The 27,296-nt window shown below is 40.3% G+C and overlaps 1 protein-coding gene across 3 annotated transcripts in view; it reads right to left on the reverse strand.

Moving 5' to 3' along the window:
- Positions 1-27,296, reverse strand: part of mast1a (microtubule associated serine/threonine kinase 1a) — an 81,458-nt gene that overhangs the window by 4,561 nt on the left and 49,601 nt on the right. For all 3 annotated transcript variants that reach the window (XM_084931105.1, XM_084931104.1, XM_084931107.1), the window contains 20 exons: positions 25,739-25,814; positions 22,697-22,906; positions 22,506-22,607; positions 19,127-19,259; positions 17,498-17,565; positions 17,319-17,395; positions 13,309-13,517; positions 12,075-12,213; positions 10,755-10,887; positions 9,612-9,777; positions 9,290-9,391; positions 8,703-8,825; positions 8,461-8,570; positions 3,863-4,026; positions 2,365-2,609; positions 1,939-2,196; positions 1,616-1,848; positions 1,080-1,202; positions 816-952; positions 11-198 (listed from right to left, as the gene is read on the reverse strand). In XM_084931105.1, coding sequence (XP_084787231.1) covers positions 11-198; positions 816-952; positions 1,080-1,202; positions 1,616-1,848; positions 1,939-2,196; positions 2,365-2,609; positions 3,863-4,026; positions 8,461-8,570; positions 8,703-8,825; positions 9,290-9,391; positions 9,612-9,777; positions 10,755-10,887; positions 12,075-12,213; positions 13,309-13,517; positions 17,319-17,395; positions 17,498-17,565; positions 19,127-19,259; positions 22,506-22,607; positions 22,697-22,906; positions 25,739-25,814 — 2,996 coding nt within the window. The remainder of the gene's footprint in view (positions 1-10; positions 199-815; positions 953-1,079; positions 1,203-1,615; positions 1,849-1,938; positions 2,197-2,364; positions 2,610-3,862; positions 4,027-8,460; positions 8,571-8,702; positions 8,826-9,289; positions 9,392-9,611; positions 9,778-10,754; positions 10,888-12,074; positions 12,214-13,308; positions 13,518-17,318; positions 17,396-17,497; positions 17,566-19,126; positions 19,260-22,505; positions 22,608-22,696; positions 22,907-25,738; positions 25,815-27,296) is intronic.

Consider the following 27,296-nt stretch of genomic DNA (forward strand, 5'->3'; position numbering starts at 1 on the left):
AGTGTCCTACCCAAGTATGAGGGCTCAGGGGTGGAACGATAGCCCTGAGTTGGAGACCGTGCAGACAGGCTGTGAGTTGGGGAGCCGGGAAGACTCTCACTGGAGGACAGAGAGCGATTCAGGGAGGACAAGCTGCGGCTGGTGTGCAGGAGATTGGACTGTTTTGTGATCTTGCGGAACAAGGAGCTACGCTTCTTACTGCGGGATAGAGAAGAGAATAAATAAAGAAGAAAGGAAGGTCTGAATTGGGAACAACAAATAACCGACAGTAATTTACAGTATTTATTAACTTCGTTTAAAAGCACAGTACTGATGGGTTTGCAAGTAATGCGTACTAGCTACAGATCATACAGTACACTGAGTATTTTAAACTGTTGCTAAGCATTTCTCAAAAACACTACACAATTTTGCATCAATTCTCTATTATTTTAATCATATCAGACATTTTGTTTTTAACTAACCACTCAGGGCGATGTGCTGCTCTACAGTGTTTTGACAAATTTCCTGTCATTGCTGCATTCAAGATAGCTTTGACCTCAAGCAGTTACTGACTTCGAAGTCTTGTTATAGTCTCCGAAGATATTTTTTTTGTAGTACATTAAAATAAATAGAAATCAGGTTCTGCTTTAAATGTATAATGTGTACCTCAGCCACAAAACTGTTATAATCAATAAAGCAAAACACATAAAGCTCTTGAGTTAGTAAGGCTAACTCCCCTTCGGTCTATAGCCATTATAATAATGAAAAATATGTTATTGAGGCGAGAGTTCAGCTGAGTCGTTGTATAAGTGCAGTGTAGCAGCTACTTGTCCTACTTGTCCTGGCTGTCTTTGCCCATCGTCCTCTTGTTTCGCCGGGCCATTTTGCACTTGTAGCTGGCCTTACGAGCAGGGCCCACTTTAATGGAGGTGTTCTCAAAAGGTGTGGTTGTCACCGTCACCTTGTTGCCACTCTGCACAGAAGAGCAATAATAATTTCCACACTGACAAGCCCATTTACATAAAGCCTTCTCTTGAAATTGAAAGCTGGTTATTTATATTGCCAGCGCGGAACAACTGAGAATAAATAAGCCTGCTGACCTTGAGGATGAGCTCCACTACTTCAGTGTGGACCAGACCGTGGACGGGCTCCCCGTTGACATGAGTGATGAGGTCACCAGCACAAAGGCCAGCTTCCTGGGCGGGGCCACCGTCCTCCACATGCTGCCAAAACGCAAAAAATATTCAAGTTAACGGAAGGGGGAAAATCACCTCCATGTAAACAGAATGCTCATGTTGTGATTCTCACTGGTAAATCTCAAGACAAGACAAATATTTTCAGATCAGATTATGTAGCATATTTGTGTATGGTGAGATTAGAAAAGTGGCTCTAACGTTCAACAGCAGTGTTAGATCTTGTTATGTCCTTATTGTCCAACTTTACCGCCGTCCTAATCCTGCTCTGCATTCTAAGTGCTTCCCTTCAGTTTAATCCCCCTTTTTTAAATTATTGATTCCTATTTAATGGCAGCTCCACTTCTAAAAGCACACTCACAAATCAAAACACAGGCCATCCCTCTTTGCGTGAGGTTATGGAGTTCAGCTACAACATTAATACATGTCTGAAAGTTTCTTACCCAAACAATGTGATGTACGCTGTAGATATCACTGTCTCCAATGTAGACTCTGATGGCTCTGAGAGTAAAGCCATATTTCTTTCCGGAGCGGTGGATGGTAATGGGGGAGCGCAGCACACTGACTGCTGGGAAAAAGTCTCTGCTGGGTGAAGAGTCGCGTGACGAAGGGTTGGAGGAGAAAGAGTGGGGCGACATGGGACTGGCCAGCGGGGAGAAACCGCCATGCTGCTCCACTAAAAGCAAGGAGACGGTAAAGAGGAGAAATAAGTATGACGTATCAGTAGTATTAAGTGTTTCATTGTCTCTTTCCTTGCCCTTCTTACCTGACGGTATGATAACAGACAGGGCCGTGGCAGAGGCTGATTTAATGACCTTGTTGCCTGCTCTGGAGTTTCGCTTCTCTCCCTCACCAGACAAATGCTGATGGCGTGCCCTCCGGAGGACCAAGTCATTTGTTGCTCGTGGCCCCAGAGGGTCGTACAGAGGAGTCATCACATCCCGGCCGGTTGCTGCAGGACCCGGGGATAATGTGGTGATGGCTGTGGTAATGCCCGGTGTCTCTCCTGGCCTTGGAGATTTGTCTGTGAGCACACAAATTAATAACAATGTTAAAAATGACTCAGCTGACTCAACAGTAGCCACCTTATAGGCAAAACCTCTTTTGCTTTCTCTATCTGCTCTAAAATCTGTCACTTTCTCTCCTTGCAAACATTTCACTATCTTTGAGGCTTTCCCGCCTGCTGACACACCTGCCCCATTGATCTCCTTCAGACTGTTCCTTTGCTCCAGCAGGCTCGGTGAGGGGACAGTAGTCCCGTCCAGTGAAGTGCCACGGACCTTCATGTAGTTCTGGCGGGACAGGAATTCGGACTCGCCCTCTAGAGGTGAGGCAAAACGATGCGTGTCCATCAGAGCTGAGAAGCGCCGTCGGGCACCAAGAGGAGGGCTCGCATCACCTTCTGTGTAGAGGGACTCTGAACAGGACAGGCGCTTCCTGTAAGAGAAGGATGCAGTCAGAGAAGGTAATGGCACAAATTTCTCTGCAACCACGCAAGTGACTGTCTGCTCTAACAGTGCAGCAATGACTATTACAGCCCTACAGAACCTGTGTGGGTGTGTTTTGCTTTTCCTTCCCTGCTTTCGGTAATTACCATTCTACAAAAATTCAGCCGATGGGAATGTCAATGATTCTAGACTAGGAATAATAAAAACTCACAATTTAAGAAATATGACAAAAAGTCTGAGATGATACTTTTTTTTAAAAATTTCTAAGGAAAACATTTATTTCTAGTTAATGAACCACATCACTTCACTTTGCATTTGAATTAGCAGTAATTAAACACCAGTGATTTTTTAGCAGAGAAAGACGGGACACAATCAGATCATGCATTTTATTATTTTTCTAATTAAATCGTAATTAAATAATGAGCTGTAAGAAAAAACACTTGGTTGAAGAGAGAGATGATACAGATAATGTCCATTTGTTTTGGATGGGGAGAAAATATGTAAGGTAATAAATAATGAGTCTCTTGATTTTCTATTATGGAGACAGAACCTATCAGTTATTTCCTTTCACGTGTGAATACAGAGTGATTTCAACCCCGACAAACAGCCTGAGGTGAAATGGAGACATGAGAAGTAATGGAAATCTGTTTCTGGTGTATGCAAACCACAGTACGAATGAATTAGATCTCACAATGAGAGTAAATTTTCCATTTATGCGAGCTACAAACTAAAATGATTGATGCAAGCTAATTAGAGGTCTTTAGTTTTCAATATTAAGATTGAGGCAGGCGTTTCCTGTAACAGACGAAGAGCTAATAAGCTGTGTCTGTTAGGAACTGAAACAGCTTCAGAATCGAGGGTACAAGTATCATTGAACCACTTGCACTCAAACTAATGAAATGGAATAAAACTAATGAATCTGTTGAACAGAAACATATGAGGCACCAATCAAACTCCGCTCTCCTCCTTCAGACTGGGTGGACCTGATGCTGTTTTTGTCTCAAAGTGAGTGCAAATTCTCACACAAAGATCTTTTTATACAACGAGTGTCAGAACTGGTGCGAGTGAGACGGAAATAAAACTCCAGACAAACTGAAATAAGTGAGGCTGCCAAAAGGAAAAAACCTTCAAGGAATCACCTCATGAACATCCTCATACGTTGCTTAGGTGTAAAGAACACCCCTCCTTACTGTGTCATACCTACAATAAACCGAAACTGATTCAGTGCTGCCCACCACTCACATCTCAGGGGATCCAGTCCTCCAGCTCTTGTCCCTCATGCTGAAGCTGCCCATGCTCTCTCTCTTCGTTACCTTGTCCTCCCGTGGGCCCTTGTGCTCCCGACGGGACACGGAGCTCGTAGCTTTCTGTTCCAGCTGAGAAAGATGCTCCATGCTGCTGTACACCTGCAGCGGGACACAGTCAGATCGATGAGCATTTGGTCTGTTGGCTTTGATTAATAGCTCAGGAGAAATGTTGCTTTTGAGTTGGAGTTACAGATATACATTCTGTGTGAATTTGTTTCAGACAAATGCCTTTATTTCAACAATTACTGGTGATATGATGATTTTTATTATTCAGTTCAGGTGGAGATAGTGTTTTTGGCATAGACTGTAGATAAACCAAAGCTTGATGTCATTTTTTTTCCTGAAACCAGCAACTTCACAAAGCTGCCCAGCCTAAAACGCACACTGCTTCATCATCTATTTTACTCTAATTGGTAACATAACTTACAAAATTAATAGCATGCAGTATTCAGTATGATTGTCAAGACTGAAGTCTCTTCAGGAAGGTATTTATGAGGTTATAGATTAAGGGAGTGCATAGTTTGCATAGCTTTCCTATAGAAAACTATGCAATCCCACTTCAGTTTCCTTTGAGCCACGTCCCCATTTGACCTGGAAACTTAATCTTTTCAGTCTATAGTTTCTGGTAGCAACCTGGCATAAAATACACAAATAAATGGACTGGTACCATCATTGACACCTTTTGTCTCGTTGTGCTTTAGACTACAAGTGTCATTCGGCCAACCACCGAGTGCACCTACGCACTTTTATCTAACATTTACCGATGGATTGGTAAGAACTTGAGTTTCCGTATCTCGCCCCAAAATATTTTAGCACATGGACAGGAGGAGCCAGCGATACTTCTGATCAGAAGGCAACCCGCTGCATTGCCTGAGCTACAGCCAACCAGTGGGGAAGATGTCAGATTCCTTAAATTTCACCAGCTTTTGCACTTCAGTTTATTTTTACAGGTCTGCTTATGTATGAAAGTTGCATAAAGGATAGAGCCAGAAGTATAACAAATAAAATGATCAGATATTCACCAAACGTCTGAGCCTGAGGCTACATCCAGTGCTGTATAACACACCTGAATCCCCAAGCAAACTGTCTGTGGTCGCACTGCAATTTCAGTTATAGGAGATAAAACCGCCTGCCATGAGTCTGAAATGCCAAATCGATGGAGGACTTGTTAATGGAGTATCTCGGTCCAGGTTTTAGCTTTCAATGTGGTCTGCCAGCTCAAAATGTGTGCAGACCATTAAAAAAAAAGATTTTACTCTTTTAGATGATTCAGCCTTTAAAACATGCATATATGCCTCCTTAGGAAGCCTCTAACAGCTCAGGTTTGCAATTTCTGTGGAAAATTATGTGTCACAGTCTGGCCAAAATACTTTAAGAGTCTGATAAGGAGAACATTATGAGCTGTTAAATTTTAGGACATTCTGGCAGTCGTAATTCTCACTATTGGCAGCTTCAATTCAAAAATACAAATTTCCACCTTGGCTTTTGCAGATATGTGAGTGAGCAAGACTGGAGAAAATGTCCATTTGGAATTTATTAACCAGTTTGCTTTGATGCAAGTCTGTGTGCATTATGTAATCATGGCAAATGGTTACTGTGCTATATAATCAGTGGGGTTTTAATCGTGGGAACACTGTGCATCTAAAAGTAAAATGCAGTTAACTCATTTGCCTAACATATGTTTGAGAGTAGAAGGAGGCATAAATCTTTGGGAGCATTGTGTCAGGAAGGCCCACCCAGGGTAAAAAAACAAAGTGGATCTCTCGGCTGCCTGTTTTTAGAAGATATTGTAGAAATATTACAATATCACTAATCTATGAATTTAAGTACAGTATTTTTGGTTTTTTTTATTATCAAATTACGTGGTTAAGAAGCTTTGCACTACCGTAAAGACACTCCCAGCAGCATGAATGTTTTCTCTGCATGCAAGTGAGTATTAACGTACCACAAAGACATGTGCATAATTAAATTGTAAGGCCTTTATTATGTGCAGAGTAACACAGGAAAGCTAAGCTGTGTGGGGGAGGACAAGAACTGAGCTGTGTTAAGGAAAGCCTAAAGAATATTCTGCAGTGCACCATGGAAACAAGTATCAGCTGAAGACTGAGCTATCGGCTCAGCAGGAAAAACAATGTTAACAGCTACAAACAATTTCTTAGCTTCATGCATTCCTTCATTTGTTAAATGCACCGCAGTCATTTAGCAGCAGTTTCTTCTGTTCTATCATCTAGTTTTATCTTTGTTTGTTAGTGGTTCAAGATGATCAAGACAATACAGCACTATGTAAAACCCCTCATTTTCTTTATATTTTGCTTCAAAGGAGTCAGATTTTCTTGTATTTTTTAAAGTGATCATCAGCAACAGTTCTCCAGGCGTTCTGAAGGTCCCTAAAGTTTTTCTTTAGACTCATTTACAGTCATTCACTCTCAGTCCAGTCCTGCCTGATACTTTTTTTCATTTAACTCTATGAATCCACTTAACTCTATGAATCACTCAGACATTAAAAGACACCTAATTCAAGGGAACAACCAGTGTTGTGTCTACAGATAACAGGCAACTTAACTTAGCAAAGAATCAATTCTACGCTGTACCTTCAGGCACTTTGATACTAGCAGTATGTCGTAAAAATGGATAATTTCTTTAGTTGAATATGAGAAATGACAGCGCTAGCAGAGTTTGATAGGCATAGCATTTTTGCTACTGGAAAAAAAATCCAGCAAAGATCTGACACAGGACCTGAAAGATGCATCTGGCTCTTCAGTTATCCAACCTACTGTTTGCTGAAGCCTCATCAAAAATGGTCTCAGTGGAAAGGTGTCTGTCAACAAGCCCATTTTTAGAGAAGGGAAACAGGAAGAAAAGGCTGAGGACTGAAAATCAGTGTGATGAATTAAAAATTACATTCAAACTGTTTTCAGTATGTAAGGAGGAAGTTTGGAGAGAGGTGTCCAAAGACCACCTTGTGCCATACAGCATGCTGTTTAAACTTCCCCTAACTAAGATCCTTATTAAAGTGACCTAACTGTGTTGACGCACATTCATTTTGATTCTTGTTTCAGCCAGAATGCTGATCCATGGATAACTGGCTGCTCACTGCAGCCTCCATGCCCGGACACACCTGCAAATGCTCCTCGGCTTCTGAACAAATCCCCTGCCAAATATAAGTGCTTGTTAAAATTCAAGCCTGAGATTTTACTGGGGCACTTGTCCTAAAAAAGGGGTCTAGCAACACTGATGTATGAGGTGACACATGATATTCTGTTATAGCATGCAGAAGAAAGATTAATGAGTGTCACCAAACCTACTTTAAAAGTGGGCTGATCTAAGTTTTGCATTCACGCCCTTGTTGGTTGCAGAACGACATTACATTACTAATTAAATTGTTCTTGAATTTCTTGGATAATGATCTAATAGCTTGGTGTCACAGTGTCTGGGTTTTGTCTTATTTTGAGTTTGGAAACCTTGCTAATCAGTAATCACTTCCTTGTGTATAAACATTCCTGTCTTCCTTTTAGTCTTTATCTGACAATCTGCTTTCCCTCCTGCATGCTCCGAGTAAGGTTCCTTGTTCCCGTGCTGATAATCTGGTGTGGACAATGTCAGAAAGCTTTCAAATCAAATACCAAAGTTTGTCTCACTCTCAGTCCAAATGTCAGAGATTTATCTTTAGAGCTACACAAGTAAGAGAGAAGTACCCAGTCGTCACACCAAAGAAACTCAAACCAGCAGACTTTTGCTTATCTAAGCCACTTAACTAATAATTAAAGTAGTTTGTGATTAAATTATCATTATTAATAATGATATTTCTACAGCAGTACATGAATTTAATTCATTTTAATAAGTGTATTTGCCACAGATCTTGTCGTTTCAGGGTGCTTGGCAGATGTCTCTGTTCACGTGCAATACCTGTAAAAATCTGCCAAACAGCCTTGCAACGCTAACTGTAATGTTATTTTAAATTTAACTGAAATTGGGATTTCATTGAGGCACTTTCTGTTTCCAAGCAGGGGTGGATGGAGCAAATGGAGGGAAGGCAGAGCGAGTTAGACAAAGAGATATGAAAAGACAGCATGAGGTGAGAAAATCCCATCTGAGAGAGAAAGTGTGACAGAAGAGGGAGTCACAGATCAGAATTGGAGGAGCCAAGCAGAAAGTGTGAATGTGAAAACAAATATAGTTAAAAAGATGTCTGGATCATAACACATCTGTAGATAGGAACAGCAAAAAATGTAGTGTGAGGAATTAGAAAAATAGCAGGTGGAAGACCCTGACTGTCTTAAAATAGAAAGAGAAAAGAGCATCAGCGATGATGGCGGAGTGAGTCCAATTAGAGTTATTAGCAGCAGACATGAGACCTGGTCCGACCTCCAGATGCTACACTATGTGCAGGATGACCTACTTTTATCTAAAAATCTTGTCTCTTCACTCATCGAATCCTGTCCGATGTCTGTGTGACAAAATGTGACAGAGTGAGGAAAAAAAAGTAAAAGTGACTGAGACAGAGATTAAAAAAAGTGAGAGGCAAAGTCAGACCTTGCTGAAGCGAGGAGAGCAGGATGAGAACTGTCTGATCTCCACTGGCTCATCGTCATTGGTGTCATCCTCGTCGTACGTATTGATGTGGTGATAACGATCGGAGCGAGCTGGCAGACACGAGAGAGAGAGAGGCAGAGAAGATAAAATGTGATTTTCCGGCTGAGGTTGTGTCAGAACATCCTTAAATAACCCATGAACCTAATATTAATGTCATTTCACATAAATCCAGACACACGTACTATCAAAGTAGCTTGTGTCCTCCTCTGACTCCAGGTGAGGGATGAACTCTGCCTTCTGTCTCAGCAAACTGTTCCAGTCCAGCTCACTGAAGAAGGAGTGCTGCTTTACCTCAAATGCGCCCCCTGGTGGTGGGGGTGCAAACAACATTAATTGTTACCCTCATCCAAAAATAAAGATGAATGAGATGAATAGTCTTTCAAGAACAAATGTAAAATATATTGCAGAATGCCAAGTGGATATGATAAGATTTTTTTATGATACTTTTTTATGCATTATATAAACGCTTATGCCAGAAAGTTATAGGTGGACAGGGGAGAAACAGCTTTCCTGTCTGTGTCAAGAGGTGAAGAATTATTATGCTCTCTTAAAGCCACAGCTTGTTTTAGGTGGCTTTATCTGTCTTTCAGCTAAGCTAGCCAGAGGCTAGCTTTAGCTTCATATTCAGTGGGCACAAAAAGAAACAAGACCCAAAATACTTTTGTTTTATATTGCACCTGTTCCTTTTAATGTTACTTTGCATTCTTATTCCTGTTGCAAATATCTGCACATGTCAAATCAGATATCAAGTGAAAGAGCAAACCAGTACCTGTACCAAGCCTGACGAGAGGGTTGGTCTGTAACAGGGCAGAGATGAGGGATTGGGCATCTGCAGGCAGGGCCTCATCACCATCTGGCCAAACTATGTCATCTACCAGAGGCGCAAGAAACAGAGAGCAAAAGGTCAGAATAATAATAAAGAAAAAAAAATACATACTTAGTTTCTGGAACAGAATTCTAAATCTTTGGTTTCTAACCTTTACAGAAGGCTTTAAGTCTTAGTACACTTATCATTAACCACTTATAATCTTTGCAGTTTGAGAAGGCCTTTAAAACATAGTAGCAACATAGGTTTATCACAATTTCCTCACCTGTGATGACCTGTCCAAACAGCTCCTCAGGAGTGTCTCCAAAGAAAGGCACACAACCCACTAAGAACTCATAGAGGATGATCCCCATGGCCCACCAATCCACCGGCTTCCCGTAGCCTTGGCGGAGAATCACTTCTGGAGCGATGTACTCTGGAGTACCGCAAACCTGTGAGCAATGATTGAGACAATTTGGAGGAATGGAAGAAGAAAGCAAATGAGAAAAGGAGAGAAAGAGGAAGAAAGACAAGTTAATCATCCTTAATAAAAATAAGCTGCTACTGTGGACATCGGCGTAACTTTGTGCTGAACATTGGGGGGGGTCAAGATCTCTGTCTAAATCAATAAATAAATCTGGATAAATTCCTAGATGATTAAACATGCAAATATTTTGCTGGTAATAACTGAAATTAGTAAAGAAAATCAACAGCCTATCTATGCAAGATAATTAATAATTTTATTGGGGGGGTCATAACCCCCCTAACCCCCCTGGAAATTACGCCCCTGACTGTGGACGTAATGGAAGTGCTCTGGATAAACAAACAGTACATCAATACTGAGTGACACCTAGTGGGAACGATCCAAAACAAGAATTGTGGACAAATTAAATCAGACACATAAGGACAACCCAATAGTAAAAGCTCTGACTGACTGAGAAATTCTCTCTCCGCCATAATCTCCACCACAAAGCTGCAGTCTGTTTCTGCAGATGTGAGCTGATTACTGGCAGAAACACAGATGCTTGCTTCCACTGAGAAGATGAAAAGGACACGCGGCCCAATCTGACTGCTCATGACTGGTTTAATTCAGAGTATAAACAAATACTGTAATTGCAAAACAGGATTGTTATGGAGATGGAGGGCATTAATGATTCACTTATTCAGACTAAACAGGAAGCATTGTAATGCAGCATCTTTGTTCGGATAATATTGATTTTGCCAGATGACTTGGCAGGTTTGCATGCGTGGTTGAAAAAAGGATTTTTAAAAATGGGATTCAGCTAATTAGCCTCTAAGTGGACATGCACCTCATTCATAAAGTTACTAATTAAAAAGTGAAATGAATTATTACCATGTTGCATTAAAATGCTGTACTTCGTGTTTTAACATGTTTAATGCGACCGGTGTGAGGTCGTGGGTACCGTACCTGCTTGTCCAGAAACTCCCTGGCATCTTTCTCAATGTGTCCCTCATACAGGTTGGTGGTGAGGCTCATTAGGCCCATCTTCGACAAGCCAAAGTCAGTCAGCTTAATGTGGCCCATGGAGGTAATCAGGAGACTACAAGGAGAGAGAAAACAGGCATTCATTCTGGCAAATGACCTGAACCCCCCCCCCAAACGGTTTTGTTCCCTCAGCAATTGAGGAGCTGTGTAAAATCTGAATAAAACAGAATGCAGCGATTTGCAAATCTTGTAAACCCATATTTTATCCGCAATAGAAAACATTAAACACATCAAATACTTAAACTGAGGAAATTAAATACATTAAATATGTTGAAAAAAAAGAAGTTGGGACTGGGCCATGATCAGAATCAGAACACTTTATTAATCTCTGATTATGTGAAAATATGCAGTCAGAGAAGCTCCGACACAGTAAGTACCGAACCAATTAAAGTAAATTAAATGATACAATATATTACAAAGTTACAAAACATGACAAAATAGTTCTAATAGATATAAATACTTCTGATTATAAATACCCCAGTGTATTACACAAATTACATAAGGCATTACAAATACCATGGCCACGGCCGTGTCTGGAAACTGAGGAGATCCGTTGTTGAACTTCTGGGAGAGGAATGTCTCCTGTTCCCATATAGGATTCAGTCTGGGGTCTTCTTTGTTGTATTTTTGGTTTCATTATTATTTTTAGGTTTCCAGTTAGTGAAAGGACAGAGGACACTGGACACAGACCAGTTCAGCAGCTGGACTTGTTTAATAGGCTGTTGCACTCGATGCAGTTTTGATTGTCTTGTTGAAATATACAAGGCTGTTCCAGAAAAAGACCTTTGGATGGGAGCGTGTGCCGCTCTAACATCTGTGTATACCTTTTAGCACTGATAGTACTTTTCCAGATGTGCAAGCTGCCAATTCGATTAATGAATGCACCCGATCCAGGCTTTTGACTTTTAAAGTTTTATCAAAGGCTGTTTGTTAAAGAAAAATTTGGATGTTTTGTTTTTGCATTATCTTAGGCTTCGGTCCATGTCTATTATTATTATTATTATTATTATTATCATCCATTCAGTCATCTCTCCATCCACTTTTATGATTTAGGATCACACGGGGCTCGAGCTGTCATAGGGTAAAAGGCTAGGTACACCCTGTGCAGGCCATCAGTCTTGACTATGTCTACAACCCAAAATGCACTGGGTTGCTGCCATATGATTGGTTAATAATATATTTGAACAGGTGTAATTAAACAAGTGATTATATTGATTGATAATATAAATTTTAAACACTCACTTGTCGGGTTTGAGGTCTCTGTGGACGATCCCATAGTTGTGCAGATACTCCAGGGCTAATACAGTTTCAGCAAAGTACATCCTCGCAAGCTCAACAGGCAGAGCCCCGATGTTCTTCAGCAAAGTGGCACAGTCCCCACCTGCAATCACATAAACAACACACGTTACTGTTAATGTGATTTTGTAGTTATAACATAATAATAATAATAATGTATTGCATTTATATAGCGCTTTTCGGGGCCCTCAAAGCGCTGTACAATTCCACTATTCATTCACACACTGGTGGAGGCAAGCTACAGTTACAGCTACAGCTGACAGAAGCGAGGCTGCCATAACGCGCCACCGGCCCCTCTGGCCATCACCAGTAGGCGGTAGGTGAAGTGTCTTGCCCAAGGACACAACGACTGAGACTGTCCGAGCCGGGGCTCGAACCGGCAACCTTCCGGAACTGCCAACTCTTTGAGCCGCGATCGCTCGGCGTGTTAAAACTTTCAAACAAATGGTGCTGAACCCCAGAAAGACATATTTTGATGCTCTGATTAGGGAGAACAAATTCATTAAATGTGACTCATTGTTTTTAGCACTAGAACATTAGAAGTCTTTTCTGAATTAGTAAAATGATTTGCTTTTTATGTTTCTATCTTTTGGGTTTTTAATTAATTTTTGTGCCATCCATATTTGGCACTGCCATCATACATGAGTCATAAATTCGTACCTACCGTTGACAGCTCAGTGTGTCTGTGAATCAACAGCGATCTTGACAAAATAATAGAATTCAGCACAAATAGAAGGAAAACTGAGTCAAGCTTTAGCCGTGAGCCAGTGAAACTCCCCTGCCCTTTTTTGTAACTGAGACATTATACTTCACTGCACGTTTCCTGAATGCTTGACCTTCGGTTTAGAAGCCAGAGGCTCAGGTGGCAATTTTATTCACAATTTTAAAAAATAAGTCCAGGAATTGAATGAAAATTAAAATAAAAAAATGTAGATAAAACAGAAAAGGCCATGGCTACAGCATCCAAAGGAAAGGTGGCGTGAAAAGCGTATCCTGATGTGCTGAAGGTTATTTCACAGATGTAAAAGAGTCGGGGAGGAAATGTGTTACTTTACACACAAGGCACAAACTTGACCAACACACAACAAAAAAGAAATCAAGGCACGTGTTTAGAGTAGCTTCATACGATCTTATCAATTTGAACTCAGATCTAGTGAAAAACCACCGCCGACCCCCTTACCTTCAACGTACTCCATGACCATGCAGAGGTGTCGTCGCGTTTCGAAGGAGCAGAACATGGAGACGACGAAGGGGTTCTCCGCAAATGTGAGTATGTCCCTCTCCACAAACGCCTGCTGGATCTGGTTCCTCAGGATCAGATTCTGCTTGTTGATCTTCTTCATGGCGAAACGCTGACGTGTCTCCCTGTGGCGCACCAGGTAGACGGCGCTGCAACGCAGGGGAGACAGAAGAGTACAGAACAGAAGAAATGAGGTATTGAGGAAAACAGCAGGTGGTACAAACTGCAGAGGATATTTCATCTCCTTTCAGACACGAGCTCAATAAAGTGTGGCTGTGTGGACACATCAAGGAGGATATTAAGACTTGAAAACCTCCAGCACAAAACGTCAACCCCCGTGCTCGTAATTTTCATTTTCTGTTTGATCCTGAACCGAGTCTTTGAACTACACCTGAAAAATAACCCATTTTCTCTCATGGGCAGATAATGGTAGAATAATGCTGGCCTGCCAAGTACAACTCTTTCTTCGCTGATCCACCTAACTCAGCTTTTGACAGCCTTTAACATGCAGCAGCATGTGACCCGGTCAAGGTGGAGAGGAGACCATATGTTACTCGTGTGTTTACATCCCCACTGGCCATCTCTTTGCTGTGAAGTGCATTTTAAATGTATTATTATTTTATTTTCTTTCAAATCATTGAACCCCCGACAATGCCGATTCCTGACAACATGTCAAATGTGCATTTTAAAATACATCCCATCTGAATCTCTCTGTGCGTTTTAATTATTCTCTGTGACAGAATGAAGGATTAAGCGCTGCTTTTAGTGTCTGTATTTATTATTTCTTTTTTTTTCCTGTGCCGTGCCAATTATATTTCATCCCTCATGGCATTACAAGACAATATTATATATCAACACTAAAAATACATAAAACCTTGCTAATAATTTTTATCTAAACAAAAATTTACAACCACCAAATTCTATTTTTGGTAATATTAATAGAAGTACCTTTGTTGTTTTGTGATCTAACTCAAGTTTTCAGGGGTTTTTCTCAAGCTTCATCATCTTTTAGTTGGTATTTTTGGCTCCTGCTCACATTTCCGGTTCTATCATTAGTATTTATATCAGTATTCACAGTGCCACTGTCTTCTTTACATCCCAGGATCCTGAGGACTTCAGTGACTGCTACCATGTCCCAGTAACATTTTCTATTAAATGTTGATTCATTTGGATGCATGATTGGGATCATTATGCTAATAGAAAATCTAGTGATTACCAACCTTCAATTTCTGAACCCAGGGCATTATGATTTTGGTTTTTTCGGAACAGAAACCATTATCAGCTTTGCAGCAGTAACAACATATCAGCAGATGACATTATAGGGAAATCGTTTACAGGCGGACACAAGTACCAAAACTGGTACATAAACTGTTTTATGATCACTTGTTTGATAAAGCCAATTAGCAGTTTGAAAACACAAGATCTTGGCCACTTTCAGTATGGCTGTTGACAAAGGCAAGAACATGTAATTTCTACAGATAAAGTAAACTAGTCTTGCTTTCTGAATGATCTTATTGTTAAATCATGCATATTCAACCATTTAGAAGTCAACTTGTAGAAATCTGAAACATTTTTGTTTTTTAAAAACTTGCTATCAGGGATTTGGGAGGAAACTGAGCCCCACACACATTTTTGTTCATGTGTCCATGAACAAAATAGTGTCTGTGGATGCAGCTTGCAGTGTAACAAGTGCTTTGAGTACTAGGTGAAAGCAAAAGGTTAGGTTAGCTGGTGATTCTGAAGTGGCTGTTGGCGTGACAGTAAATGGTTATCTGTCTCTCTGTGGTAGCCTGCTAAAAAAAATAGGCTAAAAAAAAAGATGACGGATGTGGCAGCATGAGAGAGCTGAGCCGAGGATAAAGGAGACTTCATGCATCAAATACATGAAGTTCATTAAATTGCACAGGAAAAAAATGTCACCGGATGAATGTTAAATGTCCTAACCGAGTTGTATGTGTCATAGCGCTATCACATGGGTGAAAAGGCAGTGCACAGCACTCTGCAGTTGTCATCGGACTACTGAAGTAACATGTAGCAAATGTGAATTGCTCGGCTTTACTTGAGAAAAATGAGCTCTTGAGAAGCTTTGAAGTTATAAATTTCAGTTATTTATAGTCAAAGGTACAGTGGCCCTGAAAGCGCAAAATACACTCCAACTTGAAAAAGACTGCATAGAAAAAACGCTGTATAAGCACACAAAACACAACAGAAATGAGGCATTTATCTGAAGGACCAACTGCAGCGGTTACAAAAACTAAAATATGGACTGCACCGAGACACGCTTAAAAGTCTTCATTAGTTTTGTGAGAAGAAGAAGAAAAAGATGCAAGATAACGTGTGTTTTAATCGCATGATTCATATAACACTGTAGATACGCTTGCTATTAGCCGTGTGGTGTTAGCTTGTTACATCCGCAGCTGGTCCGTCACATTATTATCTCCCTAAAAATACTTCAGTTGTATTTTTCTAGTTCTGTTGTGTTTTAATCATGTTCTATTTTATTTTGTGTGCTTTTGCGGGTTTTTTCTTTGTTGTATTTTCTTAAGTTGTGCATTTGACCTTTCGGGTCCACCATACTTGAGCATTTAAGTCAAGAGTGTAACTGGTGAAATTTAGCCAGAGGTTGAAATTCTGTAATAGGCTATGTGCGCCTCAGCATATGCTACTTCCGGTGGGAAAACTCGTGTAGAGCGCTTAGTTTCCGGCGTGATATTCACGCCTTGTTTACGGTCGGGTTTTCCAAAACAGGTCAACCAAATGGATGAATCAAGCGGCGATTTATATTTCTCAAGACGTCTTGGGCATTTACCGAATAAATCTGTAGATGATGTTCATCGACTTGTCGACATTTTCCCCCCGCGCCTCAGAGCAAAGGAGAGAAAGGATTCAAATTTGATATTTCTCAGTATTTGTAGGCTTTTGAAGGTAAGTCACAACATACCCTTCGTAAGTACTGATATATCGAGACCCTTACCAGCAATCATTCATTCATTTTTTAGATCCTGTGACTTTTTTTTCACGATTTGTTGACGTGCTGTGTAGGCGTGTACTTGACTGTGCACGCTGATGTCGACATAACGGGGGAGACACCTGGCTTTGACTAATGTTCGCCTGTAGTTTGAATGCTGAACATTTGCCTGTTTAAATCATTAGAACTGTCACTATACAGAGATGTGCTTCTGAATGTGGACGATTCTCATTTTGTAATGCAGTTCTGCTTGTGTTGAGTGATGTAAACAACCAATCGATCTACACTCTTCAAACCTCAAAACTGATAATTTGATTTTTTTTATGACACAGCAATGGTGAGTGTTCCCACCTTCTGCTCTTTGTAACTTAACGCAATCTTTCAGTTTTCATATTTTGGCCATGATTTTGGAGTCCATCTTCACAGTAGCGATTGACCGCAAAATAAAGCTACCGGAAATGTACATCCGGTCTTAAAACAGGAAGTTACCAGATTGGAAAAGTTTTGAAAACTGAACTGGCTAATGCATTTTTCAAATTAATGGCTCCAGAGGGACAAACATGTAAACTCAGCACCAGCATCCACTTTTGAAAGATTGTTTCAAATATTTGTTGCACTGCTCCTGATGGATTTGACCAGTTCCAATTTAGCCTGAACAAATATTTTTTATACACATTCAAGTCCCATTCTAGATCTTTGCTGTTCAGTCTGACAATCTTTCTGCCGTTTGTGTTAGAGCTTGTTAGAAATCTCTTCATAAATAGCTTTCTTGGATGTTTTCATGATCCAAATTCTTCATGCTGTTGCCCTGTGTGTGACATAAAGACAGACTATATATCTGTATTGCAGCTCGAATATAAATGTTTTTAGATTCATGAGCTTTACCAAGTTTAACCACTGGATTAGTTTTAAAGCTCAAGGAAAAAATTGGATATGATTAGGTTTCTATGTGTGATCAGTGACGTATTAATCAATTACTCACCCATAGGCTCCATTGCTGATCAGTTTTATGGTCTGAAAGTCTTCCTCAGTTGGTGGCTTGATGGCTCTCCCTTTTCCCTGATGAAATCCCCAGAGTTTTACAATTATAATTCAAAGTTAAAAACAAAACAAAACAAGTAATTTGTTTCCTGTGTCTGTGCATGCGTGTTTCCTCGTCACCTCTGCTGAGTCATCGGTCTCTGGAGTGTGCGGACCCTCACTGTCGTAGCTGTCAAAGCCCACGATTTCTGTTGGGACACATGTTAGTTAACAGACAAACCTGAAGTGACAATAAAAAGCGACACTAGGCCCCCCACACCGCTGTGAGCAGTTAGAAAAACTGCAGCTCTCAACCGCTACAGACCAAATCCCACAAAGTAAAATATGAGAATTAAAACAGCTTCTTTCTATTAATTTTTCTTCTCTCTTTCAGATTTCCCTCCTCTTCACTTTGTTCTTACTCCCCTCATGAACAGTGGCAGAGGAGTGGCAGCTAATTTCCAGTGTTCTTGCATTTTTTGTATGTGACAGCTGCTTGAATACACTGATTACACAACTGTTTTGTTGAAATAATTGAATGATAATTACCTTTTGAAAGCCCCTTTGTAGTTCTAAACTTTATATAAGATAAAAGTCACTGAGCTGGAAACTGTATATTCTGTCAGTGTCTGTTTGACACTGTTTCAGTGTGAGAAACCAAGAAAAGAAATGTGAGTGCGAAAGTGTAAGCAGCTATGTGGGTGTGCATGTGTGCCTATGCATGACAATGTAGGTGCTAAAGAAAGTGCAAGATCAAGATATCAGCAGGCACATTGTTAGAAGAGATTAACTCACAAAGACTTAACCAGATACATCTCTCATGAATTCTGAAATAAAAGCACCGTGGCTTATTGTGAAGAGTCATTCTGAGCCATTTAACCCATCAGCTAATGCGAGCTCTTGATGGATTAGACTGGGAGTGGCTGAACAGATGGGAATAGTGAACTGTGAGTTTGGGGGCTGATTTTGAGCCATGATGATGAATGAAAAAGAGAACTGCAGCCGCACCACCAGACAGCAAATGATCCAAGCAGCTCAGACTCTTCATCTCAATATATCCTCATCATGGACGTAAAGAAAAGCTGATCAATATCTCAAAGTGGCACTTTTTAAAGCCTCATACTGCCACCACACAAAATAGAGATGAAACATTTTTTCTGTGGATTTCTCTCACATGCTTGCAGTTAGGATGAGAGGAAAAGACACAAGTGAGAAGCCAAGTTAGCTAAATGAAATGCACTTTTGCAACAACTACTGCTGCCAAATCTTACTAACATACTAAAGCAAAAACATCAAGCTGTTAAAGTGTGTCACTATTTCCTACTGTATCAGTTTAATACTAAGATTATGTGAAGTCACTGAACCTCACTGCTTTAGATCAGGAGGAGAGTTATAGCACAAAACTCCCACCAAAATCTTACATTATTTATGCTAACTTGCTAAATTAACAGGCATAACATGCTAATCTGTAAAGTCAGTTGTATTGGTGGCTCCGTTTTCTCCCTTGAACAGTACCAGGCTAGCTCTTTCCAGCAGCATTCGGCTTTTATAGTGAAGTAGGTTAATCAAATCCGGACTCAAACACAAGTGGTATTGATCTACTTATCCAGCTCTGGGAGTGAAAGTAAACAACTGAAACCAGCAAACATCTGTTGGAAAGCATTCTTGCAAATTAAAAAGGTTACACTTCCATTTGTTTTCATATTTTCTATTATATATATATATACACCTCTGGAATAAAACCTGAAACCTATTATTCCCATTTCTTACCCTCCAGTGGATCCCTGGTCAGTCCCAACTGACTGATAATATATCGAGGGATGTCTGCCTTCATCAGTTGTCCCTCCTTGGCGTGGTCCTCTGCTGCTTCGAGTAAGTGATAAAACTCTTCTGGGTTGAACTCCTATAATTCCAACAACAAACAAGGAGGGGTCAAGAAAAGCCACAAAACACTCGTACTGTACATGCATCTTAAATTAACATGATCTCACATACAAAGACCACTGCTGAAGTGGTGACGTGTGCAACACAAGACAATTGAAATCATCACAGCGTCTCTGAACACGCGGAAAAATTTGAATTATGTTTGCAATCATCAAAATCTCTGTGAAATATTTCCAGCAATTTGTTGAATCTCTGACGTGAAAAATTAAAGCAGTCCTGAAGGCAAAAGGACACCCAATGTAGCACTAGCAAGGTGTACCTTAAAAACTGGCCAGTGATTATATATTTCATGAAAGGTCACATAATTTTGAGAATCACCAGACTAAACACTCAAAAATCTACATTTAATTTAGATTCAACTGATAAACCCAACAAATATTTACACTGTGAAAGCTATAAGTTAAATTATTACCCCGTATTATTTCTACTTCTATAGTTTCTATTTCAAGTAAAATCACGAACCAATATCCTTCTTTATATACTTTAAAATATCCAAACTGTAGTGTGTTGATAAAACACAATAACAAAGTGTGTGTCAGATTACGTTTTTCCAGTTCAACAGCCGGCTACTGAACCACAACGTTCTAGTGTGGAGTCACAAAAGGATGTGATAACAGCTAACACTAGTCGAGCATAAAGAAAACGATGTTGTGTTGTGCCATGTGACATAAACAGTAAGTAATTCTAAGAGTACATCCAACTTATAATCATAAAACTAGATTTTAGTTCAACCTGCAGCAAATTCATGACCGAACACTGTTACAGGGCTGTCAAACAAACACAATCAGTGTTAATACACTTCCAAGCTTTAAATTGCTTTCTCTGAAAATGTTTATTTTTTCCTATGATACAGCCTTTTGTGGTGTCTTATGGGATTCGGTCTCATTGCTGTTGGTGGAGTAACGTTTTGATTAGAAAGCCTGGGGCAGCCAGGATCATTTCTTTCCATGCTCTCTCTCATATCTGCTCCCTTCGACTAGAGGAAAAAAAAAAAGGAGTACGGAGATGGGGAATTAACCTGGCTCTCTGATAGTTTGCGCTGCTGGAGGTTAATATTCTTGCAGCTAACAGCCTTCTGACTGTGTGACATTTTCACCAAATCAGACCTTGTGACTGACTTGAATGCTAAATGAACTCTCCGGACATGGACAACATTTCATCTGTGTGTGCCTTCTCCTCTCTAACCCACGGGCCATGAAGATCTAAAGTCCCCTCCACATCCTGCCTGACCCTATCGACCTTTTCTGACGGTCGCCTTGGCAACAGAAAGATGAGCCGGGAGGGGTTGGGAGGAGGGACCACACCATCAATCAGGGAGCTGATATTCAGGTGTGTCCTGTGGATGCAGAGAGGCTTGTTATTACTAAATAAGTTTTGTTGAATTAATGAATCAGCATGTCAAGGACACAGCTCCGTCTTTGACCTGATTTGATGTTCTGTTGTGAAAACAGACAAGTTGAGGAGGTGGGAAGAACGAGAGTGAAAAATATCCTAAAGCAATAATCATGCAATTTGCAGCAACAGAGGATGACTGATGTGCTGAATGACACAGCTTGAACAAAACCATGACCTCCATGTATAATACAGTGTGTTTCAACATTCATACACTCCCATGTGTTAAGAATGCTGTAGGTAAAGCAACGTTTACGGGAAGCAAGAGAATGGATTGTAGCAGCTACTTCCAAACGCAAGCAAAGGCATGTCAAGAGAAGACAGGTGTGAAACAAATAATGGTACATCTTCTGGCTTGGATTAAAAAAATATCGCAAATTCATGGCAATCTGACAACTGGTATGTCTAAAATTTCAAATTTTTACATGTAATTAACAGGGGAAAAAATATGACATGCTACTAAACGACATTGTGATAAAGTTATTTGTACTCTGATGGCGAATGTCAGTATTTCTTTTAAAAACGTGTTAGCTAGCTACATTTGACTGCTCCCTTATCACAAGAGTCACCACAGCTTGTAGCTGCGTATGTTTGATTTGGCAGTTTTATGGCAAATGAAGCTCCTGATACACAGTATTTTATGCTGATGTTAATAACAGATGAGGTTTGGACCTCTGCAGTTATTTAAGCAGCAAAGCATTTGTGACTTTTCACACTATGGACCTCAGCACTTTAACTTTATGTAGTCAGACATTTCATGGCTGAGTGGCTGTTGTTCCTGAAGGCTTGATTTTATACACCTGTGGCAATAGGGGTTGAACTACCTGAATTCAAAGATTAAGAGGTGTTGTGCATTGCCTTTCTTGTCTTTTATAATCTTGCTTATTTCATCTCCATGTTCCACTGGATTGGGCCTGTATCTCATTACCAACTGGTGATAAATGTGTTATGTGTGCGCCGAAGTTATGACAGAATAAAAACAAATCAAGCAGAGTTGGTTTGAGATTCAAATATGCAAGATTCAACACAGGAAATGTAGGAAATTTAAAGGCTCAAATTACTTCTGAATTCTCTAAAATCTGAGACAGAGGTGTTTGCCATGTTTGATGAAATTGTATGCAGATTTTCTTTTTTAGGTGTAAAAAAATCTTACTTCTGTAAAAATGTCAGGGTTAACGGGGAAAAAGGCAGTAGCAATGGGATACCCCAGGGGATGGTCTGAGGTCAGTTGGTTTGAGGTCTATTGCTATTTGCCAATAACTTACCACAGACATCTTCTCTGGCTTAGTAGCCAAAATGTTGGCCTCCTAATGCTGTGTAGAGACACCAGTATTGCTGTAGTTTTATCTGTATAATTTGGACCTTTATCCTGTTCTTTTTTCACAGTTTTATTCCACCACAGTTTTATTGCTGCAAACACTACTTGTTTATACTTGTAAGTTGCAAAAGTGAAACACATAAAGAAGACATCCTGTCTTGTCTTTCTCTGTTAATAACATACTGGTAAAACAGATGCATCATAAAAGATTAAACAAACCTTGAACCTTTCCTGACTGGAGTGGCAGCATAGCTTCCTGCAGTGACACACTTATGTTTCATCAGTTCAGAATGAACGAACAGTCGACACTCTGCCCTACTTTTAGATTCTGTAGTGCCAGTTCACCATATTCGACCCTCCATTTCCATGTGGGAGGACGGGAGTGTCTTTGAGCAGCTCAATGAGGGTAGAAAATGCCTCCAGAAACAAAGAAAGTCTGGATTCTCGATGTGTTTGAAAGTTTAGCCACAATCAGATAAGCAGGGCGGAACTCACCAAGCACTCCAGCAGCCTGGCAGGACGAGATATGATGATGAAGAGCTTTTTGACAAGCTCGATGACGAAGGTGAGCTCCGAGCTTTCCGAGCGCTTGTAGGCCTGATGAAGAAAGACAGAAATTTGGAGAGACAGGGTCAGTTAGTGAGGTGTGGAAGCACATCACATCAGATTCCTGCTACACAACTCACGTCGTGCAGCATCTTCTCCAGATTCTCCTGCAGTTCACAGAAGTAAACGCTGGTAATGACGCCCTCGCGTGATTTGGTCAGGCAGTCTCTGGCTAGCTCGGTTATCTGGTGGTGGATGAAGCTGAGAACCCCGTCAGCCAGTGGCAGAACACTCTCTGGGGAGTAGTTCTGGATGAAGTCTGCCAACCTCTCTTCCATCTGAGCTGTGGCCTGATTAGAGACACAACAGTGGTTAGATAATACGATCACCTGTCTTTATCTCAATATACGATACTCAGCCAGCTCCACACATTCTATATAAATGTGCTACTTTAGACACGACACTCATTGTTTTCTGAACAAGCCTTTGTGGAAGGGCCTTGATGTTTTTTTGCACTTCACTGTTCATTCCCCTGCAGAAAAAAAAAAGAAGATTTTTTAGGATATTTCTTTCTCGGGCTGCAGAAACTCAGCTCAGCTAAGGCACCTCAACGAAAGTGATGTGTGAAGTGATGTAACACAACGTGACGCGCCCTGTGTTCGGTCCTTGTTCATTTGGTTGCTATTGCACCTCTTTTGACTGTGTTATTCTTTTTAGTATTTCCATCATATTCATAAAACTCAAACCTCAGGAGGAGACCGACAACCACATTAGACTTTGCAAACTTGTGTGTATAAAGGCTTATCTTGATTTGTTGTCACTTTTTTAACCTTCATATTGAGTGCATTTTTGTGCTTTCAATCTGTATGTATTTCAGCTTTCTATAATAATGCCACAGTAAAGTGCTACTTTATAGAATTTATGTGCCTTTTCTGCCTATTTTATTTTCAGAAATTACCAGTACTCATATATGGTGAAGCAAACAATTATCTGGAAGGATGCTACTATTATTTTCTAATAAGTAAAGACACTTAAGCTCATTTAATGGTCATTATAATTAATTCAGCTGTAGGGCTGGGCCATATCATACCGTTCATGGTAATACCGGTATAATGTCGGGCAACGATAAGAAAATGAAATATCGCGATAGAATATGGTTAAAACGCGCATACGCAGTGCCTTGTTTTCATACGCAGACGGCGGGAAAAGCATGGCGGCGGCGGAGAATGAGAAGGGAGAAAGCGGATCGTTGAATGAAACGGATGAACCAGAATTGGTTTGTAAAAATGCTGCAACTTCAGTGGTGTGGAACTGGTTTAGCTTTCGTCCCTCAGATACACAACAAAGCACTATTTTTGGTAGAGCATGCTAGTGGGCCGTCGTTATTACCGTGTTTTTTGGAAAATGCGGCATTTTTCTGAAAATCGACAGCGCCCCTTATAATCCCGTGTGCCTTATGTATGAATTCTGGTTGTGTTTACTGACCTCGAAACGATTTTATGTGGCACACGGCGCTCGAAAATCTGTCAAATGTTTTAGTACGACTTTGCTAAATTTTTATATAACTTTAATGCACATAAAAAACAGCTGCTTGTTTAAGTGAAAATACATTGATGTTTTTTTTTTTTTTTGCAAGTTGTGGAGTTGTAAAGTATTTTGTCTAGTGTCAATTATATCGTGAGTTATATCGTTATCACAAATTTTCAAATGTATATCGTGATAAATATTTTTGGTCATATCGCCCTGCTCTATTCAGCTGACAGGTTAACTCGCCCAAATATAAACAGATAGTTTCTTGGGAAGAGCAGGGAGAGATCTAGAGGTTTCATTAACTGGAACCTCTCCTCAGTGCTTGAGTTTTATACAGTTGTTGCAAGTCTTTTTCAAGTATGCAAATGATAACTACTCCTACAGTAACATTAAAAAAAAATACAGCAATATTAAACCTGCATTCACCAACTTGGGATTTGTGAGTGGGAAGACTCGTGCTGCTTCACAATGCATCACTGTGAATGAGCAGGATTATGATTTGTGTGTGTACGTGTGTGTGTGTGTGTGTGTGTGTGTGTGTGTAGGCAGGTGTTTGAGGACACCTGCAATGTGAAAGATTTCCTTGCACACACTTCACTGTTCATCAAAATGGTTGGCTCCCTGAGACACTGAGTCATGTTTACACGTCTCAGAGTCATTAAAACACATCTAATTGACTTTTTAATTATGATCTGCTAAAGGACTTTAGACATGGATGACCTTTTAACAGCTTACCACGAACCATGTAATAAATAAAGAGTGGTGAGCATTGTTTAAAGTACCAAGCACACAGATACCTGCTTGTTGTAAGAGAAATGTGCATTAGGGAATCTGTGGCAGCAGAAAACCCTGAAAGTGGAATCCAGTACTAACTGAAAATGAGTAGAAATGGGCACAGAGTGCGCACTACACTTTGAAATAATTAAATGTTAAATTCTAGTTTTGAAATGGTTTAAAATAGAGTGTGTGTCATTCATTTTGAAGCATTTTTAAACACAGCCATGAACCTCAAACTGGTCCTGGTCAGTAGTCACTGGTCTGCTGGTTGGTGTAGCAGCAAGTAGTTTAATTGGTGTATATGCCATCCATGTTTTGGTCTCTGCAGTCCATCAGGAGTGCAAAAGAGGGATGGCAAGCTTCACCATGTCACCAAAGCATGCTCAGGGAGAAAACTTGCAGTGTCCATTCATCTCCCTGCCTATAAATTCTATATATTCATATGCAAAATCTGTTTAAAGCAACATCAGGTCAACAAGACCTTAACTCAGTTATTTGTTCCCTCTGGAACTAGAACTTAACATTTTACCTTTGAATTATTTTAACATCATCACAGTAAATAAGTGCAGCTTTTATCACTGTCTGAAATTCCAGGGAGCTGCTTTGCTGCTTTTTTTTGTTTTACTTCTTGTTTTGTTTACATGTTCAGCCCCTCCAGCACTTTTAGATCATCAGCTGCTTACTTAAAACAACAGATTCTTGCAAATAGTGACTCACTTTGGATAAAAGAAATATAACAAATATTTTAAATGTAGCTGAGAGATGTCTGTTGCCAGTATGCGTATTGTGTATGTGTGCGCGCGCATGTGTGTGTGTATTTTGAGGTGTGCGTGGAGGTACAGTTTACACTTGCGTATTTGTTGTGCGAGCCTGACCTTGGGGAAGCGCTCCTTGTAGACATGGTTCATCATCACTATTTCATTGTCATAGCAGGATGGTGAGCGCCCCGGGCTGAAAACAGACAAACAGAGAGCAGGAGTGTAATATACAGCACCGACTGAGCAGAACAGAGTGAGAGGAGGCAGCCCAAAGAGAAGCAATTCTGTATTTTTCACCTGAACGGAGAAAATATTCACCGCACTCCCTCATGTCTGTCCTGTTGGTATATAACGCTAATAAACTGATCAGAAATTCAGTACGCCACGTTTCTATTATGGACGCAGTCCCTTCCTACATCTCCTCCATCCTGACCGTGGCAAAGATGTCACAAGCATGTAAACATGAAAGTTCAGCATATGCTTTCACAAGATGTAAGCTAAACCAACATATGGCAGCAAAAGTCTACTTTGTTGATTTTATTTCTCAGGAACTGAGCTGATCTACACATCTGTAAAGAAAAAGGAACTGATAAAAAGTCCTTTATGGGAAAACACATTATAATTTAACATATACACAATAAGGAAAGTCTGCGAGCTGATTATCTAGGCCAGGAACTGCTGAGGAGCTTAATATGAAAACTGAATACTGATGAGTAGTGATGTGTCGGATGTAGTTAGGACATGTTGCATCCAGAGGGGAGGCTATAATAGGTGTGGTTGCAGGGAGTGTACACCAGAGGCTTCAGCTATTAAAGAAGCTGCTGCACCCTGGAGATGCTCAACACACTGGAGGCTGGACTCGCTACTGATATAATAACAGTGGTGGAAAATACACTAACCCTAAGTACAGAGACATCAATGGTGTGCTACAGTTTGAGGCACTTGTACTTCTACTTCACTGCTTTTCAGAGGAAAATATAAAAACGTCCTCAACCATTTATCCTTAACTGTTAGTTTATTATTCTGAACTGTTTATTATACTTAGGGACCAGTTTAAACTGTTTATGTACGTTTTTAGCAAACTGCCCATGACAGCTGACATCTTAAAGATAATTACTGGTTATTTTTTGTTGCACTGGTGGAAACAGTAGACAGATTATTCACTTAAGTAGAAGTACAGCTAGTACTTGCATTCTGAAAGATTTAGGTAGAAATATTAATTTAATTTCTTTTAGGTCAAAGTGAAAACTGGCGCTACCCCTCAGCCTCCTATTAGACACACCTATGGTATCAGTTTGAAGCTCCTACGTTGCCTCTTTCTTGAGTTATCGCATTCACAAACGTAGGTGTCCACGTGGTTCGCCGCCCCGGCAGCTTAACGACAAAAAAAGTACAAAGTAACTCTTCGAGGGGTATTTCTATCCGCTAGTTTTGTGAAAAGCTAACTGATCAATATCTTTGTTTTTGTTTGTTGTGTGTCATGAAGCTGCTAATGGTACTTTTTTCTGTCACAGGTCCGTCTTTGCTCTCTTCCCTGCATCTCATCTCTGCATCTTTTACGCCAGTCAGAAGCAATAAGCACTGATGCTGGATCCACCAATAGGATTGTCTTTCATGTTCCCTCTATTTAGGTTCAAATGGGTTTAATGTGTGAAAGGCAAAATATTCTCCTAAA

This window comes from Perissodus microlepis, chromosome 6, assembly GCF_051167445.1.
Source record: "Perissodus microlepis isolate ML-2025 ecotype Zambia chromosome 6, ASM5116744v1, whole genome shotgun sequence".
NCBI lineage: Eukaryota > Metazoa > Chordata > Actinopteri > Cichliformes > Cichlidae > Perissodus > Perissodus microlepis.